Source organism: Biomphalaria glabrata, chromosome 3, assembly GCF_947242115.1.
Source record: "Biomphalaria glabrata chromosome 3, xgBioGlab47.1, whole genome shotgun sequence".
NCBI classification, from domain to species: Eukaryota; Metazoa; Mollusca; class Gastropoda; family Planorbidae; genus Biomphalaria; species Biomphalaria glabrata.
The window spans coordinates 33,433,139-33,455,555 of NC_074713.1; the positions used below are offsets into that span (position 1 = coordinate 33,433,139).

Genomic DNA, 22,417 nt, shown 5'->3' on the forward strand with positions numbered 1-22,417 from the left:
GATTTTTATTTTAAAACCCCCTCCAAAATTTATGATAACCCCCTCTTCAATATAAAAAAGCAAATTACACACTCAAAATTCTATGAGTGTAGCCAAATGGGTTTTGAGTTTTCCCCCCCCCCCTTTTTTTTTTCCCTTTTTTTTTTTTCAAGTAGGGTTTGAAGCTAAAAATACCTCTACAATATGAAAAAAAAAAAAAAAGAAAATTACGAACTCAAATGTTATGAGCTTATCTAAATTGGTTTTGACTCAGTTTTAAGTTTAAACACCACTTCAGCGATGTTTGAAGGTAAAAAATACCTCTTTAATATTGTTATAAACCTGGTGGTGGCACAGATGGGGGTAGTGGTGTGAGTGCAGTCAGCCGACGCAATTCGCCCCAGGCCAGCGCTAGACGAGCGGTCAAGCGTGACGAGTTACGACTGTCAGCCGAGTCGAGCGTCAACAGGACAGTTCGGGAAGGATCGCCGACGTGAACAGAGCTCAGGAGCGTCACGAGAGTTATAGTCATCTGACCACCTAGAAACGTCGAGGGGCGTTCTGTCCGGTTCGAGAAGGCCAGTTGGGACCCTATATAAAGAGCGGAGTGTCGCAGTCAAGACGGTCGAGAAAAGGGGCTCAATACAGCAAGGTTGAGAAAGCGGGTTCACGACGGGAGTTCAGAACACGGTCGACTACAGCACAGTTCAGCGGTGTGGTTCTGTACGGAGCATTACGACGGTTCAGTGCGGAGTACTATCAAGTACAGTTGAGACGAACGGCGTCTTGATCTTGGTCTGTGATCGAGTCCGACACAACGAGCCTAGTGTGTGAAGTCAGTCCTGAACTGTTGAACCCAGTGCAAGCCCGGAACGAGACGGAGAGGCCAGTGCAAGAGTTGATACGGCGGAACGGTGTTATCGGAGAGATATTTGTTATCGCAGAGCTATTTGTACTGTTCTACGTGCTGCCAATTGTACAGTATTGGCTGTTATTTATGGACATTAAACCTTTACGTTATTTTGGAGCCCTGAGTTGTCAAGTTCTTTAAGTTGGTGGTGTATGGTGCAGTTTGCAGAGAGCCTGGATAGTGAGATTCGTAACAATATTAAAAACAAAGCAAATTATACACTCAAAATTCTATGAGTGTAGTCAAAGGTGTTTTAAACTCCCCTCCAATGGAGTTTGAAGCTAAAAAAAATATCTCTTCAATATAAAAAAAGCAAATTACACACTCTAAAATCTATGAGCGTAGCCAAAGGGGTTTTGAGTTTAAATCCCCCTTCAGAGGTGTTTGATGCTAAAAAGTACCTCTTCAATATAAAAAAAGCAAATTACACACTAAAAATTTTTGAGCGTAGCCAAGCCAATTGGGGGTTTTGAGTTTAAACCCCTCTCCTACAGATGGCTTTTTAAAACCTATCCAGATGGTTTTGAGTTTAAAATCCCCGTACAGAGCGTTTTGAGGTGGAAAACTTCAATCTTCAATATTATTCTAAAGCAAACTACAGTTACCAAATTCTACGACCGTAGCTAAATGGGGTTTTGAATTTAAAAAAAAAAATAACTCGAGATTTTTTAGTTTAAAACCCCTCAACAGATGATTTTGACGATGAAACTTCCCTTTTTGATATAAAATTAAATTAAAGCAAACTACAGTCACCTGATTTCAAGAGCGTATTCAAGAGAGGTTACACATTTCTACCAGTGGCGGGTCTCCATTAATAAAGTGCAGTGAATAGTCATCTGCCGAAATTGAAAAACACTAAATGTGGCTAAGACAGATTTTAGGAGTCAGTTATAGAGATCGGGTCTAAATCAAGGAAATCCTATGCCGAACTGAGAGGCGACCCCTTAGTAAGATTGTGACAGAGCGTTTTCGGGACATGTTCTCCGACAAAATGATTTATGCATAATACGAGTTGCATTGACATCTTAGTACAACTTGGCGCCACACATTCATGGAGGTCCTCAGAGCATGTGGGAAAAGGCTTCAGACATTACCAGTTACAGATTTTTGTGGAAACAGCTTGACGGCAAATGCGCGGGAGGGTTTAAGTAAGTAAGAATAGCACATTAGATTTTTGAAATAAAACTTTTTAATAGCAGGAAAATGCATTTTTTTGGCTTTCAATACCAGAAATAGTTTTTGGCGAAGGGGCTCCTAGCGCTCCCCCAGACCACCTTGCTATCTATGTCTACAATTTTTCCACTAACTCCTGGAAGAACCTATTCTAGGGCAGAAAAAATGTCTTCAAAAAAATTAGGTTCAGAATGTAATAAAGATTATGTACACACATACATACATATTTTTTTTCCTCGGAGGAGGGAAAGCCCCCCCCCCCCCCCAATTCTGGCTAAGCTCATGATACTGAGTATGCATGTCATTACACAAATTTAACTCTTTATTAAGAGTCTGATATAAAACTATTCAGATCATTAAATTGTTTTCTGTAAATAATAATAATGGCAATGTCTTCAATTTCAAAGATTAAGAATGAGGGGCAGTAACTTCTCATGTTTACATACACCCAGTTGCAAAGTTACTATTAACGTATATATACCACAGAGGAATTTGTTAAAACTGAAGAACTTGCAGCATTTTTGTATGGAAGATTACAAGAAAAAATCATTTAAAATTCTTTGACAACTTTTAAGGGGAATTTCTCTATGAAAGGAAATCTATAAATAAGGAAATTCATCTCCCAAGTAAGTAAACTGGTTACCAGTCCAGATTTATGGTATCTTCAAGTAAACAAACTCAATTTTGTCATAAGGCATGACCTCGAGACAGTGTCAACATGTTTACATTATGTCCATCCCTTCAGACTTAATGTGGTCACCTAATTATGAACTCAATGTTATTGTGATTGACTTAACAAATAAAAGGGGGATATACCTGCACAGCTTATCAACAGAGGTAGTTAATGAATACCGGTATAACATGTTAACTAATCCACTCAAAGACAAAGTAAAAAAAAATCTGCTACCATTGCTGCTATGTATTTAATATGCATTTATAATGGAAAGTTTCATTTCTATTAACAAGTCTTTGTAAAAAAAAATGCTTGGTGCATGTATTCATACATTTTTAAGCACATTATTAAAAAAAAATATATATATAAATGCTAAACATTCCATAACATATTGTTACGAATCTCACTATCCAGGCTCTCTGCAAACTGCACCATACACCACAAACTTTAAGAACTTGACAACTCAGGGCTCCAAAGTAACGTAACACTTTAATAGTTGAATAAATAACAGCCAATACTGTACAATTGGCAACACGTACACTGTACCGCCGTTTCAACTCTTGCACTGGCCTCTCCGTCTCGTTCCGGGCTTGCACTGGGTTCAACAGTTCAGGACTGACTTCACACACTAGGCTCGTTGTGTCGGACTCGATCACAGACCAAGATCAAGACGCCGTTCGTCTCAACTGTACTTGATAGTACTCCGACCTGAACCGTCGTAATGCTCCGTACAGAACCACACCGCTGAACTGTGCTGTATTCGACCGTGTTCTGAACTCTTGTCGTGAACCTCCTTTCTGAACCGTCTTGACTGCGACACCTCCGCTCTTATATAGGGTCCATACTGGCCTTCTCGAACCGGACAGAACGCCCCTCGACGTTTCTAGGTGGTCAGATGACTACAACTCTCGTGACGCTCCTGAGCTCTGTTCACGACGTCGATCCTTCCTGAAACTTCGTGTTGACACTCGTCTCGGCTGACCGTCGTAACTCGTCACGGTTGACCGCTCGTCTAGCGCTGGCCTGGGGCGATTTACGTCGACTGACTACACTCACACCACTACCCCCATCTGTGCCACCACCAGGTTTATAACAATATATATTAAACAGGGACACATGATTTTATAGATTAATTGATTGTATCATGGTCTTTTTTGTCTTCAGAATTCATTTAAAACTCCACTAGCAGCAAGCTACTACTGAGGACATTCAACAAGGTAGTAGGTAGGTAAGCTACAGCTGGGATGCCATGAAGGAGAGACAATGTTCAAGTGTGAAATTATTAGTAATGGTAATGAAACAAAAATAAATCTTTAATCAAAATATGTCATTCTTTTTTTTAACAATTATATCTCTATAGGAGTTTGTGATAATTCTACCATAGTTGTATTTATTTTGATTTGTAAGACTTTACTTAAAAAAAACAACGTCTGAGCAGTAGGAGAGACATAGGAACAGAAAGTCTTTTAAAAGGAACTTAAAAATGTGACCAGGGAAAGATATTGTTACGGATCTCACTATCCAGGCTCTCTGCAAACTGCACCTTACACCACCAACTTAAAGAACTTGACAACTCAGTGCTCCAAAGTAACGCAACACTTTAATAGTTGAATAAATAACAGCCAATACTGTACAATTGGCAACACGTACACTGTACAAATATCTCTCCGATAACACCGTTCCGCCATATCAACTCTTGCACTGGCCTCTCCGTCTCGTTCCGGGCTTGCACTGGGTTCAACAGTTCAGGACTGACTTCACACACTAGGCTCGTTGTGTCGGACTCGATCGCAGACCAAGATCAAGACGCCAGTCGTCTCAACTGTACTTGACAGTACTCCGCACTGAACCGTCGTAATGCTCCGTACAGAACCACACCGCTGAACTGTGCTGTAGTCGACCGGACTGTAGTGAACCGGGCTCTGAACCCCTGCCGTGAACCCGCTTTCTGAACCGTCCTGACTGCGACACCTCCGCTCTTTATATAGGGTCCCTACTGGCCTTCTAGAACCGGACAGAACGCCGCTCGACGTTTCTAGGTGGTCAGATGACTACAACTCTCGTGACGCTAATGAGCTCTGTTCACAACGGCGATTCTTCCCGAACCCTCTTGTTGACACTCGTCTCGGCCGATCGTCGTAACTCGTCACGGTTGACCGCTCGTCTAGCGCTGGCCTGGGGCGATTTGCGTCGGCTGACTACACTCACACTACTACCCCCTTCTGTGCCACCACCAGGTTTATAACAATATGAAAAAAATGTTAAGGATTAAAGATTACTGTCCCCAACTAAATAATCAAAATACTATTAATGCTTTAGTATACAAAAGTTACCTATTTAGAGATTTGCTTTCATAGAAATTCACCTTGAAAAAGAATTTTAAATAATGATTTTTTCTTGTAATCTTCCATACTACAATGCAAGTTTTAACAATGTCTTCTGTGGTATATAGCATTAATTCTATAGTTTTGTGAACATCCTTCCAATGACTACTAGACTCCTAATTGAACACTAGAAGCTTAGGCTGATTTCACTGGCACAGAAAGTGACGAGGAAAACCATTTGTTGATTGAACCATTTATTTGTTACGTAGCTCATTATCATTCATTAGAATAAACAGAAAATGTTAGCAATTGCCTGAAAAGTATTACTGTATTAAATAGTGTCATAGCGCAATGTAGTAAAAAAACAAAACAAATATAAGCAACAGAAAACAAGCAAAAAAAAAAGTATGTATAAAATACAACACTCATAGAATAGTCATCACAAGAATCTGCACAGGTGTAAGTACACTATTTACATTCACTACAAGTTCCATTCTTTTCTTTGAGTTTCAACAAATGTCAAACTTGAAACCACATACTGTATACAGTACAAATGTCAAACTTGAAACCACATACTGTATACAGTACAAATGTCAAACTTGAAACCACATACTGTATACAGTACAAATGTCAAACTTGAAACCACATACCGTATACAGTACAAATATCAAACTTGAAACCACATACTGTATACAGTACAAATGTCAAAACCAACATGTCATGTACATATTCCAATTAAGACTACACTAGAAAACCACAGATGTACTCAATTGAAAAAATCTCCATCCATAGTATTGCTTGTTAAAAACTATTGTTTATATATTGTATCTTACCAATGAAACAGATCTTTTCATTATTGAACTGTTCCTAAAAGCATACAGCTGTGTTATTCCAGTGTAGTCTACTCTTTCAAACCATAATACCTCAGCTCTTGATTTTCAATATAAGTATGGCTTTTTGCCACAATTTAGATTGGTGCAGTATATACCCTATGTTAAACAGTTTACAATCATCTTGTATTATTTTGTTTTTGATCAAATTGAGGGTTAATGGAAAAAAGAAAAAAGATTCAAATTAGAAAATATTTAATGGAGCTATTTTAAAAATGATTCACCATTTAGGGATTTTGTACAGACTGACTTTACAATAAGATCTTTGGGAATCTGTCCTTAGACTATTTCAATTATAACCTCAACAAGACAAATAATGAAAACTAAGACAGCTCAAGACATTTGACAAAGTAAATTTAAAATGTACTAAGACCTTAATTATTTCAGTGCTGTACATAGTGCACTTGGTGGATAGATTCATTTAAACAAAAACAAATGTCTCATTGTACATGAAACAATTTGGACCCAGAAACTAAAAATCAAACTGATAGGTTGAAATAAAACCCAGAATGATGAGAAATTAAATTTAAAGGATGCCAAGAGCCTTATTTTAATTTTTTTAAAAATCTCAGTGGCTGTATTGTTTTTCAGATACGGTACCTTGAATTAATCATTAAAAATTTTTAGTTTATAATTAGCATATTGATCATTTAGAACAAAATATCATGTTAGAAGTCCAAACTTTCAAGATGTGAGAGCCACTTCACTTAACTGAATTTAAGTCTCAAAAGGGAAAAACTTAAAAACTGAAATCTTTATCTAGTGATAACCAGGAAACAAAGAGAAGAAATGAATAGATTCATTTATGAAAGGGACACTTTAAAAAAAAAAGTCTTCATAATGCCTTTTTGATTCAGAATAAACAAACCACAAAAATTATAATCATTCTTACATGTATACCAGTACAGCAAAGATTCAATTCAATCTAGACCATTTAGCAACAGGAGTTGGTTTCATCTGTGCAATTCAAGTCATTGAACAGCATTTGTTCACTTACTTTCACACAAAAAATCTCAGAAACAAAAAAAAAAAAAAGAAATAAATTGTAACATTACATAGTAAGATATTTTATAACCCAAATACTTAGCATGGTAGTCAAAGTCCTTGATCAATACTTGTTTCCTTTTGAAGTCAGGAAGTTGAGCAAAATCTATATGATGTGAGGACTCTAATGAATCACCACAAGCTGTGCATTCGGGTCAGGCAAAGTGAATGAAAAGGTTTGAAATACTGTTTTGGAAGTTTTCAGAAAGATTTCATTCATGATTAAAACCAAGGAAGATTATAGGTAGGTCATTGTTACACAAGTATGTGAGAACTGCATGTTTAACACATAGCATTTCAAACTTCACTGGGTAATACCAGAGTTTGCACTGTAAGGGATGTTTAGGATTAAATTTATTATTATGCAAAGAATTGATGATTAGTCAAAAACAATGATGGCTTTATCTAATTATTCCATTCTTCTATGTTAGAGATTCAAAACAATAGAAATTTCCATTTGGCAAGGGAAATATGTAAAATGCACTGACCTATGTGTCCAATGATTGATTTTGATTGAATGTACCATAACATCAACAAGAAATATACAGAAATGTTTAAATTTAAAAAATGTACTCTAAAATTATAAAATGACTTCTGGAGTTTTTGTAGAATGAAAATATAAAGAGAGATACAATCTCTAAAAAAAATGTTTTACAAAAAAAAAAAAAAAAAAAAAAAAAAAAAAAAAAAAAAACTTGTACAAAAAAAATGTTGACAATTTGTAAAACTTGATCAAACATCATCATATAAAGATTTCATGTTAACAATTCTACATTTTTCCCAGTATTCAAGTTGGCAATATATTGTTAAAACAAAATGTTATTAATTCCTCCTAAGAATTTTATCCATAATTAAAAAAGTATGTTGGGTGGGGAGTGGATGTTAACTTAATATTTCAATGACAGATGGCAAGCTTTGATTGGCTATGTAAAAATATCCTATTAAAAGCAGATGATGTCAAAAATTTCATGAAAATAAAAGTTGAATCTATTGTGGAAGGTAACGTAAGAATTGGTTGGTTGGCTGATGGTGCAAGTCTCAATACAAAAACATTGTTACAAGCCAAAGAATCATTTTTCTTCTGGTTTCTCTTTATACATGGTCTTTGCTTGGTATAACAAGAAAACATGTGGACAAACAAAAAATCATAATCTATTGTTACCTCTACATCTCTATTGAGTTTTGAGCGTAAAATAATTTATTTCTAGCCTAAATCTAAACCAATAAAGTATTAAATAATATTAAGTTGACCATTAATATGAATGTAATCTAAATAGCATAGAGTTACTTGAGAAGGGCTATAGCCAACATGAACCAATGATATTCTGTTTCTTCCCATCTGACCTCATTGAACAAAAAGTTCAAGTGTCAACTAGTTCAGCACATTATCACTAAAGCTTCACTAAGTTCAAGTTGTCCAATAAGTCGACCTTTTAGTTTTTCATTGAATTTTCTAAAGTGACAATAAAAAATTAAAAAAAAACAGGCAAAACCCCAGTCCCAATGAATTGCCATGTTACAACATTGAATAGGTGTGCAAACAAGGCTGTTTGATTATCTCTGTTGATGCAGAGTTGGCAACAAAAAGAAACTCGTTGTTAGCAGATCATGCTTCCATGTTATCTCTGTCCTAGTTCAAGTCGTATAGCTGTTGATGAAGAACATTATGTCAATCAATGTAATATCATTAAATCAGAAAGAGACATCAATATTTGTCAAAATTTGAGAAGCATGCAAGTTAATTTCTACACTAATAGAATTTGTGTACCATAATTAAAATCCTAATCATATTTTGCCTGGTAAGTTCATTAAATTCATTATTTCTACATCCGCAGAGTTATAAACACTATACAAATTACACCTACAGAATTACCTTCTATTATGTCATTTTTCATTTTATTTATTTCTTTTCTCATTTCTGCCAACAACTCCTGTTTCAGTGTTTCCATTTCTCCACTCAATGGGGTAGCACTATCATTGGCTAGACTTGGGGTGTCCTGGCCACTTGGAGAAGGAATTCTCCTGAAATGCATGCATGTAATGAGTTTATCTAGGGGTATTCTGTAGTAACAAAAAGATATCACTCATGCATTCTCCTGCAAATCTTAGCTGGTTTCAGTTTCTATCAGAGTTATTAAATTGGCCTATTTGCAGTGACCTGCCTCGTTAAGATTAAAATTCAACAACCTTTTTGTCTATTATTTGGAAAATGTTTATTACAAATCCTTAATTCAGCTTGCAAATTCATAAACTGATCTATTCAGAGTGGAAAAAAAGGAATTCAAAAGAAAGAATTTATTGTTTATTTTTTAGCAAAGTTGTGGAGTAATGTCTAGCTGTATTTCTGAAGCTATCAAGGGCACACATTTCACAAAACTGCTTAAGACAAGTTTGGTGGGAACTTCAAATGCAAATATTTGTGAAGGCTTCCAACTCATATGAACATTTATTTAAGATATAGCTGAACATAAGAGCCCAAATAGGTTTGTTCTATTCAATGTATTTAATTCTCTTCCAACTGCCACTAAACGTTCTAGACAAAATAAAGTTTTAGGCTGCAGAATAATGTAATAGTTAAGAGATCCAAGATGGTCAAATCTAGTGCAACCCACACAAAACTACATAATCTAACACTAAACAGACATAAAATACATTCCCACACATCTAGAAATGAGACTGACAAAGAGATATCCCAAATACAGAAGATAGAACTAACAGTGCCTACTGACCTTTTGTGGAACAGTCTTAGCAATAAATAAGTTGACACAAGTTATGTCTACACAGTTACACAATACTTAGTCACTGATTGGTTCCCTCACACAGTTACACAATACTTAGTCACTGATTGGTTCACTCACACAGTTACACAATACTTAGTCACTGATTGGTGCACTCACACAGTTACACAATACTTAGTCACTGACTGGTGCACTCACACAATAATTAGTCACTGACTGGTGCACTCACACAGTTACACAATACTTAGTCACTGACTGGTGCACTCACACAGTTATACAATACTTAGTCAATGACTGGTGCACTCACACAGTTACACAATACTTAGTCACTGACTGGTGCCTTCACAGTTACACAATACTTAGTCACTGACTGGTGCCTTCACAGTTACACAATACTTAGTCACTGACTGGTGCACTCACACAGTTATACAATACTTAGTCACTGATTGGTGCACTCACACAGTTACACAATACTTAGTCACTGACTGGTGCCTTCACAGTTACACAATACTTAGTCACTGACTGGTGCACTCACATAGTTACACTATACTTAGTCACTGATTGGTGCACTCACACAGTTACACTATACTTAGTCAATGACTGGTGCACTGAAACAATACTTAGTCACTGATTGGTGCACTCACACAGTACTTAGTTACAGACTGGTGCACTCACACAGTTACACAATACTTAGTCACTGATTGGTGCATTCACAGTTACACAATACTTTGTCACTGACTGGTGTAATCACACAGTTACACAATACTTAGTCACTGATTGGTGCACTCACACAGTTACACAATACTAAGTCACTGACTGGTGCACTCACAGTTACACAATGCTTAGTCACTGATTGGTGCACTCACAAAGTTACACAATACTTAGTCACTGACTGGTGCACTCACACAGTTACATAATACTTAGTCACTGACTGGTGCACTCACACAGTTACACAATATTTAGTCACTGACTGGTGCACTCACACAGTTACATAATACTTAGTCACTGACTGGTGCACTCACATAGTTACACAAATACTTAGTCACTGACTGGTGCACTCACACAGTTACACAATACTTAGTCACTGACTGGTGCACTCACACAGTTACATAATACTTAGTCACTGACTGGTGCACTCACACAGTTACACAATATTGTACTAGTTTTTTAAATAAGATCCAGACAGTTGCATGCTTGAACCTGAACACAAGAATTAAAGTAAGAAACCTTGAAACGTAGAAGATTGACTCTTGGATTTCATCAAATAATGTATAAAATAGGTCAAAACTTAAAACGTCTGTTTGCAGTCTTGAACTATTTCACCTTTATTTCATGGTGGTCACGGCCACATTCTTATATGCTTGCATATCTATGACACTAACTGCAGATCTTGAGAGGAGGATCCTAGCAATGGAATTGAGATGCTAAAAAAAAATCCTTAGGTATGACTTACAAAGACTGCATCACAAATGAAGAGATTAGAAACAGGATTAATACAGCAGTGGACCTCATGATGACCTGCAAACTACTGTAAAAAAATGCAGGGCTTGCAAAGACCTTACTTAAGGGAACTACCCAGGAAAAAGAAGAAGAGGCAGACAGAGAAAGTGATGGGAAGACAACATAAAAAAATGTACAGGCCTGTCATTGAAAGAAATTCTATCCAAGGCAAAGGACAGAGCGGAATGGAGGATTTTGTGTGGTGCACCAGCATTTCAAAAATGAAGGTGAAGTATTTCACCAATCCCTGGCACTATCTCTTTCATGTTTTAGAATATTTCTGAACTAGTTAATGACAAAGGTTTTTAGTTCTTTCTTTTACTATTTGATTTACAGTTGCCCACATATTTAATACTGTTTGAAACAAAACAACAATGTAATTCAAGCTTCTAGATTTGCCTTTTTAATTTACTTTAATTCGAATTCAGGTCCCTGTAAATCAAGTTTAAGGTCCTAATAGAAAGATAGAGAAAAAAAAACAATACTCACTTTCTAACAGGCTTTGGTGATTCTGAACCATTGGTTTGACCTTGTCGTGGGCCAGTTCCATTTCGATTATTGCTCTCCCAAGGACGACGTACTTCTGGAGAGGAGCTAGGAATGGGAAAGGCAGGAGGAGGAGTGTCTGCATCACCCTACAAGGAATATCATTAGTAAGAAGTTGATAGAGGGACATTTACACACTCAAAGTAGGAGATTTCTTAGTGCTATCAATATTAACAATGAACATTTACAGAAAAAACTACTTAAAAATAAAATTCTGAAGCTTTTTAAAACTTTGATATTTCAAAGTTATTTTCTTAAAACACTTGCTGTTTTATTTATTTCTATTTTCACCACTATAGCTCCAAGATTAATCTACTTTCTATAGTTGGGGAAAAAAAAGACCAGAATTTAATAAACTTTGACAAATGTAAGAACATTTAGCTGTATTTGGGTTGCTTTAGATGTTCTTTTAAATGTACTATCTAAGCAACTCCTCAGAGATATCACAAATAATCAAAGTTATTAGACTGATTTTGACCATCAATCTGTCGTACTGTTTTGCCTCCAATTAAAAGTTGAATTAAAAACAAAAATGCTCTAATAAAAGAGATTGAAAACTAGAAATCATTCTGTTCAATCAATCCTGGTGTTTCAATCATTCTGTTCAATTTATCTGTTTCATTCCTTCTGTTCAATCTATCTTAATGTTTCATTCCTTCTGTTCAATCTATCTTGATGTTTCAAACTATCCCTAATCTCTATACTGATCTATATGCCAGTTGAATAAAGAAACCATTGCCTCTACTTTGCCTTAGACTTTGGCTAAGTTGAACAAAACAATTGCCTCTACCTGGTCAGACTTTGCCTTTCTGGCTTTGAGCTTCAGTTGCATTTCAGACATCATGTCAATGTGTCCACCCCCACTACTCCCACCTCCACTGGTGGCAGCTGTTACTCCTGTACTGCTTCCACTTCGACCTGTTGTGTTGGTGCCACTAACTCTGTCTGCTACAGCAGGAACAGGTTCTTTCTCTTCAGGCTGAAATTAAAAATATACTTTAAATGATAAGCACACCATCACATTATGTCATACACACCATCACATTATGTCATAACACACTATCACACTGTCATAACACACTATCACACTATGTCATAACACACTATCACACTATGTCATAACACCACCACACTATGTCATAACACACCATCACACACTGTCTTAACAAAACATCACCTTATGTCTTAGCACACCATCACATTATGTCATAACACACCATAACATTATTTCATAAGACACAATTCCACTGTCTTAACAAAACATCACATTATGTCTTAGCACACCATCACCTTATGTCAAGGTATACACAAGCTATTTACTGAGGCAAATTTTTATCAATTTTTACTAGTACTATTAATGTTACCCCCTTTTTTGTGTAATAACTGAGATTAGATGAGTCTAAAAAGAATGAGGTACCCAGCCATAAGCAAAATTTATGGCTAGAAATTACAAATCAAATTTTTATTAGGAAAGATTCTAAACAATTTCAACAAAGACTTAACAATTTTAAGAAAGACTAATAAAGAGAAAAAAGACAACCACTTGGTATTTACTATCATGTTTTAATTTATCTGCAAAAAGTAGTAGCCACTTCTCGATAATGTTATGAGTTATATCAATGTAAAGTTAGTACCTTCTGTGTTTTTCTTAATTTGGCTCCTTGTAAGGCAGCTGCAAAACCTCCCTGATTCACACCTGCTCCACCCCCTCCACTTATTTGTTGAAGACCACCTGAGGGCATAGGTGGAGGTGGGGGAGGCCCACCAGCAGGTGGAGGTGGAGGCCCACCAGCGGGTGGAGGTGGTACCCCAGAGGGTGCAGGTGGTGCAGGGGGTGCTGGAGGAGCTGGGGGAGCTGAAGGTGGTGCAGGAGGAGCTGGAGGTGCTGATGTTGGTGGTGGCTGTGGCGGGGCTTGTGGCACTGGTTCCTGAGTGATTGGGTATGAATCTCTCATACCTACATTGGAAACAAAAATTTGTATATGCATCAAAAGCCTAAGCTTTAAAAACTAAATATTTTCAAATATGTTAACTACTAAGACTGTTTTGCATTGATGTTGGATGTTTAAAGGGAAACTCCGATGGTTTTGACAATTTTTGATATAATATGTGTTTTGATTTATAGATAATGAATATATTATTCTTTTTTTTTTATTTGCAAGAATAACTTAGTAATTGATGTTTTTGTGACATAATTTTTCTGCGCATCCAAAACAGTCAGATTTTCACTGAATTTCTGTGTGACGTCACGAGTGTGCACTCAAATCCTATAGATAGGGAGGCGAAAAAAAATTTATCTTTGATAAAAAAAAATTTCGTTAGTACATCATTAAAATACTTTAAAAGAAATTTCTAATGGTGTATAAATTATGACTGTATGTTTGACGGTAAGAAAATTATGATTTTTCTGTGCCGTTTTGACCTAACATTGGTTGACATGGAAAAAGTGATGAGAGAGCTTGACGCTGGCTCAGCCGGCGAGACACACCCCCAAGGTCAAAAGTTAAAAAGTTGGAATTGGGTTTCGTAGACGATAGATCTACTTATTAAATAAGAAATTTAATAGTAGATCTAGTATTATCGTAGTATCGTAGTAAATTTCTAGCTCACAAATCTGATTCATTTATATTTATGAACTTCAGTTGTTTAAAATGTCTCAGTAGTATCATTAATTGAATTCTTTGGCCTGGAAATCCAATGTATTGTTGGTACTGCACCTGGTATTAACTTCAATTTTTTTCAAATCCCATTTCCACAGCAATGAAGTTGCTGAAACAGCTTCTCTCAAAATGGTTTGAGCATAAACAGGAATTAGCTAATGCCTTTGTAAAATATTTGCTCTTCAGGCGAATAAATTTTCCCTTTAAAACTTCATCTCTTGGAAACAAATGAAAAGAGACACTAATTTCTGTATCAGCATACTTGCTGATTTTATCTTTGTGATTGGAACTACTGCAACAAGCTGAAGAACAATATTTAATTTTCTTCAAGTAGAAATAGAGGTTTATATCTAGAATATTATTTGTAAACACTGACCGATTATAAATCAACGTGGAGACTAGATCTAGCTGTGAAGCGTAACAATAAATGCGATCCGATAGGTCTAGATCTAGACTAGAGAGTTTATCTGTTATATAGGTCTAGATCTATATTTAGCCAGCACCCTTGTGACGTCACGTTTTTAAAAACTAAAAACATCTTGCAGAACCCCGTATTTTTTGGGGGCGCGGAGAATTTTCTGTCTAATTTATTAAACATAAAATTTTCCGAGCATTTAAATAAAAAATGATATAATGTTTACTATTACAACTTTTTACGCAGAATTTAAATATGTCAATAACTAAAATTTGAAAAGGGTTGACTGCTTGACTTGGCATTGGAAAAAAAATAAATAACTGCTTTAAGAGCACTAGAACACTAGAAGAGCTCAGAAAGCAGACCTACCTCCACCACCAGACATCTGACGTTTGTGTGTTGTGACTTCCTCTCTGTGAGCTCTACAAGAAGAAAGAAACAAATGGCAAGAATTCATTTCTCCATTCAATTAGTTGGTGAGGGAAACAAACAGAAACAACAAGAAAAAAAAAAAGAGAAAGGAAAATACAAACTATGAAACACTAATGACATTGACATAGGGTGAGTTGTTAGGAGTTATCAGTTGTCCTTCTTATGTTTACATGTGCTTGTAACTCATCTGTAAGAATGTGTTCAAGAAAAGTTAGAGATGTGTGTTGTGTAGTCATTCAGTGTATTAAAGCCATACTAGATGGACATTGTCTTCAAATCTGTTATTATACTCATAACATGAGTTGACCTCTATACCATTCTTTGTTGTTTCCTCCTTCCTTTTCCTCAAGGAATGCTTCAAAGTCCAGCTCAGGTGTAAAGAACACAAGTCCAATTCAGAAGTAAAGGAGAAGACAAGTCCAGCTCAGATGTAAAGAACACAAGACCAGCTCAGATATAAAGAATACAAGACCAGCTCAGATGTAAAGGAGAACACAAGACCAGCTCAGATGTAAAGGAGAACACAAGACCAGCTCAGATGTAAAGGAGAACACAAGACCAGCTCAGATGTAAAGAACACAAGACCAGCTCAGATGTAAAGAACACAAGACCAGCTCAGATGTAAAGGAGAACACAAGACCAGCTCAGATGTAAAGGAGAACACAAGACCAGCTCAGATGTAAAGAACACAAGACCAGCTCAGATGTAAAGGAGAACACAAGACCAGCTCAGATGTAAAGAACACAAGACCAGCTCAGATGTAAAGGAGAACACATAACAACTGACTTAAAAAAGAGACAAAGTTTGTCAGACATTTGAGACACAAACAAAAGTTATAGCTGAAAGGATTAAAGAATCTTAATAAGGCTCAAGGCTTGCATCTACTGTGTTTGAGTATGATGAAAATATGTAGGTGCACTGCATAGCTACGTAACACTTTTCCTAATCTTCAAACTTAAATAAAATCTCTTTCTTCTTATTTAATGCTAAATCTGTTCTTACAAACTTTCATTTCTTTTTCATTTCTATGCATATTATAATGCTATATGAGAGTTTAAGTACAGTGCTATATAAGAGTTAAAGTACAATGCTATAGAAGAGCTTAACTTAAATACAATCTTACAATAGAGCACAATATTTGAAATTTTTTAGTCACTCCAACTGATGCCCTGATGGTGACTAAACCAAAGTGTTCCTTTTTTTTTTTTTTTGTAACCAATATTCTAACCAATGCCAACCTAATCCTCAACAAACAATAAATGTGTCAGTCTAACAAGGTGTAAGCCAACATACAAAAAGTACAAACCATCTTGTACAATAATGAGAGATGTTTGTGTAGGTCAGTGCTTTATTTACCTGCTGTGAAACCTACCGATGAAACTATTTCAAATGAGGAAATGACTTAAGAACTGGTGAGTTGTCACTGCTTACATTAAGACTTACATTTAGTTCATCTGCCCACTAAACCAAAGAAAAGCAACTTACCTGTCATCTTGTTCAATGGGGCCATTCACTGAATTAATGGCCTGGGCATAAATGTTTCCTGGGGGCTGGGGAGGCTGGTGGGGTGGTCCTGGACGAAACTGAGCTAAAAGAGTGATGAAAAACTTTTTATAAAATGTTCAAGATGCTGTTGGGGACAAACATCTTTTAAAAAATAATCCTAATAATTAGATGTCATTTATTTTTTAAAGCCATAAATATAACTTCAAAATTGAGATTTCAGCTATCTAATACAAGATTTCAAACTTAGGGGCCTCTATGTCTTGAACATATTGGCGTTACATGTCACCAGGATGCTATTTTTATAATTACACCATGAATCAAACAAATTTAGAACCTCTGATCAAGACATACTACTAAATGTTAAATTGTTAAAATTACAGTTTAAAGTCTCTAGTGCAGTCAACATAGCTTGAGAAAAATTCTCTGCATCTTCACGTGAGGCAAAGTTGAGTCCATAGACCTGCCGACTGTCTCTCCATTGGTGGAATGTAGGAGTGGCCTGGTTGTATTTGAGTCCTTTGATTATAGCACAATTGATCACCACCTTAAACACACCAGCAAAATAATTCTTTAAATGTATAGTAAAAAGTATTCATAAGGTATATAAGGTGAAAGTATTCACTTCTTTGTATGGAGTAGATACATTTTGACATATGGATCATCAAATACAAGAGTTCAATAAATTAAAAATAAATAATATATGTCATCAATGCTATTAGAATTGGTTTTCTTTTTTTTATTTAGAACACTTCTAAAAGAAAGTGGAAATGAAGTAAGGCATATTAAAAATAAGTAGACTTAGGGAAAAAGATTTATTTATATGTAGACTGCGGCCTTTTGGAGAAATACTGAAAATAAAATACAAAGGTTGATAGAGATTGTGGTTTTTCATGAATGGTGGTCATCAGGTTGCGAATCTGTCAAAAAAGTGTTCTAAGTAAGCATCTAGGAGGTAAAAGGAACCTGTGTACAAAATTTGAATTAGATATGTATGACAGTTTAAGAAATCTTGTGATCAATGAGACAGTTAGTGGTATTTTACAAATATGTAGCATACTATGCTATGGTTTAAATAGTTGGTATATATATATTTATTTACATGACCTCCAGAATGTGGTAAATGAATTTGCATATGTTGCCGCCTCTTTTGGTCTATCTATAAACCTCGGGAAAACAGAAGTCATGTTCCAGAAGTCGCCCAATAAGACATACTCAGCCCCAAGGATCACCGTAAATGGACAGCCCCTTAATGTGGTAGACCACTTCACATATCTAGGTAGTATAGTGTCAAATGATGCCTCACTTTCAAGGGAAGTTGATAACCGTCTGGCCAGGGCCAGTAGCGCTTTTGGACGCCATCAGGTGAGAGTTTGGCAGAACAGAACGCTCCGCCTGCCTTAAAAAATCAGTGTCTACAAGGCGGTGGTTCTCTCAACCCTTCTGTATGGCTCTGAGACATGGACACTATACAGGAAACATCTAAGACTTCTTGAGCGCTTCCACCAAAGATGCTTGCTCTCCATCATGGACATAAGGTGGCAAGACCGCACTACAAACAGCGATGTCCTTGCGAACAGTATAGAGGGACTTCTTTTGGTCCGACAGTTGCGCTGGGCAGGGCACGTATCCCATATGGCAGTCTTTTTTGGTGAGCTAAAGGTGGTCGACGTAACAGAGGCGCCCCACAGAAACGCTTCAAAGACCAGCTTAGGCGTCAACTTTCCTTGGCTGACATATAAGAGAGCACCTGGTTGTATGCGCCCTCAGAACGAGACAGCTGGAGGTCACTCACGAAAGCAGCAAGATATACATTTGAGACCAAAAGAAAATCTGCTGGCGAGGACAAACGCAGATGGTGAAAAGAAAATCTAAATCGACCGCCTGCGGACAATGGCAAAATATGTAGGTCACAGCTGGGACTGTGCAGCCACGGGAAATACTGCATTCCTCACTATCTCCGAACTCGAAGACTAGCCTTATTATTATTATTATATATATATTTATTTTGCCTAGAACAATCTCAAACCCCTAAAAAAAAAAAAAAAAAAACGGCATGCATTATCCCCCACCCCTCCCACATCACCACAATTTTCTAGAACTCAAATTCTGTCTTTTTTGTCTCTTTAATTCTACAAACAAAGGACCTGCAATCTCTTATTGTAAAGTAAGCAAAAACAGTTCTTAGACCCAGCAGTTTAGCCTCTGTATATTCTAATGACTGTCACCTGATGCACATACCTTGCCGTGGTGTGACAGCTTGAGTGCCTCAATGACCCTCAGAGCTATACCGGCGGGAGCTCATCACTCCTGGCAGGTACTACCAAGCCGGACAGGTCTGTTAGGAAAGAGGCCAGACAAAAGGTGCATCCCCGGGACACAGGGGTTGTGCGATAGGCTAACAACCTGTCCATGGAAAAAAAATAGTGTTATAGAAACCAGAACAAAAGCACAAACACTAAACATTGTCAGAGGCGAAAGTAGAGCTCCACAAAGGAGACTTATGAAGCTATGCACGGAAAGTCGAACGAATCCTGTGAGGCCGACCACTCTACTTAAACCAATGAAAAAGAAACACTTCCTTATTCAGAAGGCAGCATTTAACTTGGGAACATGGAATGTCCGCACTTTACTAGAACCAGGTAGATGTGCACAAACTGCCAAGGAAATGGCCAACTACAAACTACAGATCCTGGGAATGAGTGAAGTTCGATGGAACACATTCGGTGAAACAAGACTGCAATCAGGAGAAACCCTTCTCTTCTCTTGAAAGGAAAAAGAAGATGACTTACATGAAAATGGTGTAGCACTACTACTAAACAAGGAAGCTTTCAAAAGTCTTTTAGAATGGGAACCATTTTCAGAACGAATAATTAGAGCCAAATTTTTGTCTAAGTTCAAAAATGTTCACATCATTATGTGCTATGCTCCCACCAACCTTGCAAGTGATACTGACAAAAATACATTCTATGACCAACTGCAAAGTATAGTTGACAAAATACCTACAAGAGATGTTTTGATCGTCATGGGAGACTTGAATGCCAAAATGGGAAGTGACAACAGAGAGAGAGAGAAAAGTATGGGCACCCATGGACTTGGCACCATAAACGAAAATGGAGAAATGTTTGCAGACTTCTGCACATTTAATGAATTAGTGATAGGAGGCAGCATTTTCCCCCACAAAAAATGCCACAAAGTGACATGGGTTTCACCAGACAATAAAACAGAGAATCAAATCGACCACATTACCATACGGCGGAACTGGAGAAGCACATTACTAGATGTACGAAACAGAAGAGGAGCAGATATTGGCTCAGACCACCACCTAGTTGTTGCCAAACTAAAAATGAAGCTGGCCAGCAATAAAACAGAAAGAAACAAAAGGAAAAGATTTGACCTAGATAAGCTCAACAACACACAGATTAAAAAGGAATTCCAACTATCCCTTCAAAATAGATTTGCTGTGCTACAACTAGATGAGGCCAAACAAAGCGTCGATAAATCTTGGCAAAATTTCAAAGAAATTATTACTGAAACAAGCAATGAAGTACTAAGCCTTAACCCTAAGAAGAAAAAACAGTGGATTAGTGACGAGACATGGAAATTAATCGAAGAAAGGAAATGCGCTAAACAGGCAGTTAACCTAGCAAAAACAAGAAACCACAAGCAACAATCAAAACAAGACTACCAAGCAGTTTCACAGAAAGTCACCAAAATGCTTAGACAAGACAAACGATCATTTTACAATAATCTGGCAGAACAGGCAGAAGAAGCAGCAGGTAAAGGAGATATAAAACAACTATACAAAATCACCAAACTTCTCAGTACCAAAAAGGCTAATTGCAATGTTCCAGTCCGAAACAAATACGGAAAACTACTTTCTTCAATAAATGAACAACTTGAAAGATGGAAAGAATATTTTCAAGAAGTGCTCAATAAACCTAAACCACGAAATCCACCAGATCTAAATGCAGGACCAACACTAGACATAAACATGGAAGAAATAACAAAAGAAGAAATAAGGAATGCACTCAAACAAATGAAGACAGGTAAAGCAGCTGGAATTGACAACATACCACCCGAAGTCCTAAAAGAAGGAGGAAGTGAAATAAATGACCAAATGCACAAACTATTCAACAAAATTTGGTTAACAGAAACACCTCCGGGTGAGTGGAAAAAGGGCTTGCTAATTAAAATACCAAAGAGTGGAGATCTATCACAATGTGAGAAATGGCGAGGCATCACTTTGCTGTCAGTACCAAGCAAGATTTTTAGCAGAATCCTACTAAACAGAATAAAGGGAACATGTGATGAACACCTAAGGGAAGAACAGGCCGGATTCAGAAAAGGGAGATCTTGTGCTGACCAAATAGCTACACTCAGGATAATTGTAGAACAATGTGTCGAATGGCAATCTCCTCTCTATGCAACTTTTGTTGACTTTGAAAAAGCTTTTGATAGTGTCGACAGAGAATCTATCTGGACTGTAATGAGACATTATGGGATCCCCAATAAAATAATAACCATAATCAAGAACCTTTATGATGGTTTCACCTGCCAAGTAACCCACTGTGGCAAGCTGTCAGAGGAATTTCCAGTCACAACAGGAGTCAAACAGGGATGTCTTCTTTCACCACTCCTGTTCCTTCTAGTACTGGATTGGGTCACAAAAGAAGCCTACTCTAACGCAGGGAAAGGAATCCAATGGACTCTCACACAAAAGCTGGAAGATCTGGAATTCGCTGATGACATAGCCCTATTATCACACAGACTACAGGATATGCAAGAAAAGGTCACAGCTTTAAGCGAAGTAGGAAAAAGAGTAGGCCTCAAAATAAACCACCAAAAAACTAAAGTACTTAAAGTAAACAATAAACAAAGTGGAGACATAGTATTGGATTCTCAGACAATAGACCAAGTAGAAAATTTTATATACCTTGGGAGTGTAGTCAGTATATCAGGTGGAACAGATGAAGACATTAAACGCCGTATAAATCTAGCACGTCAGACATTTACACAGCTAAAACCAACCTGGAAATCTCCTTACATCTCAAACAAGACTAAACTAAGAATCTTTAATTCTAATGTCAAGGCTGTCCTACTGTATGGTTCTGAAACATGGAGAACAACTGAAGCCACAACAAAAAAAATACAGACCTTCATCAACAGATGCCTGAGAAATATCCTAAAAATACACTGGTATGACAAAGTAGAAAACACCAAACTGTGGGAGATGAGTGGACAGAAAAATATAGAAGTGCAGATCTTAGAGAGGAAGTGGAGATGGATTGGTCACACCCTTAGAAAAGATACCAGCAACAGAGCTAGGCAGGCCATAGAGTGGAACCCCCAGGGAACAAGACGCAGAGGAAGACCAAAAAGAACATGGCGTCGCAGTGTACTTGAAGAAGCAGAGAAGACCGGGAAGAGCTGGGACACCATCAAAAAGCTAGCAAGAGACCGTGGAGAGTGGCGTGTTTATGTCGAGGCCCTATGTTCCATGAGGAACTCAAAGGAATGATGATGATGATGATGATATTCTAATGAAACGGCTGTCCTTAAATTCTATAACAGCATAGCCAGGGCCGCCGCGAGGGTTGTGGCCGCCTGTGTGCGAAATAAAAAATGCT

General features: G+C 37.1%; 1 protein-coding gene and 1 long non-coding RNA gene across 4 annotated transcripts in view; one reads left to right on the forward strand and one right to left on the reverse strand.

The window, feature by feature from the left end:
• Window positions 1-6,992, forward strand: part of LOC129925250 (uncharacterized) — a 30,848-nt gene extending 23,856 nt beyond the window's left edge. The window contains exon 3 of the long non-coding RNA XR_008777078.1: window positions 3,900-6,992. This is a non-coding gene — a long non-coding RNA (uncharacterized LOC129925250). The remainder of the gene's footprint in view (window positions 1-3,899) is intronic.
• LOC106065290 (vasodilator-stimulated phosphoprotein-like) overlaps window positions 5,297-22,417 on the reverse strand; it is a 28,565-nt gene continuing 11,444 nt past the window's right edge. For all 3 annotated transcript variants that reach the window (XM_056024633.1, XM_056024632.1, XM_056024631.1), the window contains exons 4-11: window positions 17,169-17,334; window positions 16,770-16,872; window positions 15,222-15,274; window positions 13,412-13,734; window positions 12,568-12,756; window positions 11,721-11,866; window positions 8,867-9,015; window positions 5,297-8,641 (exon numbers count right to left, since the gene is read on the reverse strand). In XM_056024633.1, the coding sequence (XP_055880608.1) occupies window positions 8,613-8,641; window positions 8,867-9,015; window positions 11,721-11,866; window positions 12,568-12,756; window positions 13,412-13,734; window positions 15,222-15,274; window positions 16,770-16,872; window positions 17,169-17,334 (1,158 nt within the window). In that variant the 3' untranslated portion in view covers window positions 5,297-8,612. The remainder of the gene's footprint in view (window positions 8,642-8,866; window positions 9,016-11,720; window positions 11,867-12,567; window positions 12,757-13,411; window positions 13,735-15,221; window positions 15,275-16,769; window positions 16,873-17,168; window positions 17,335-22,417) is intronic.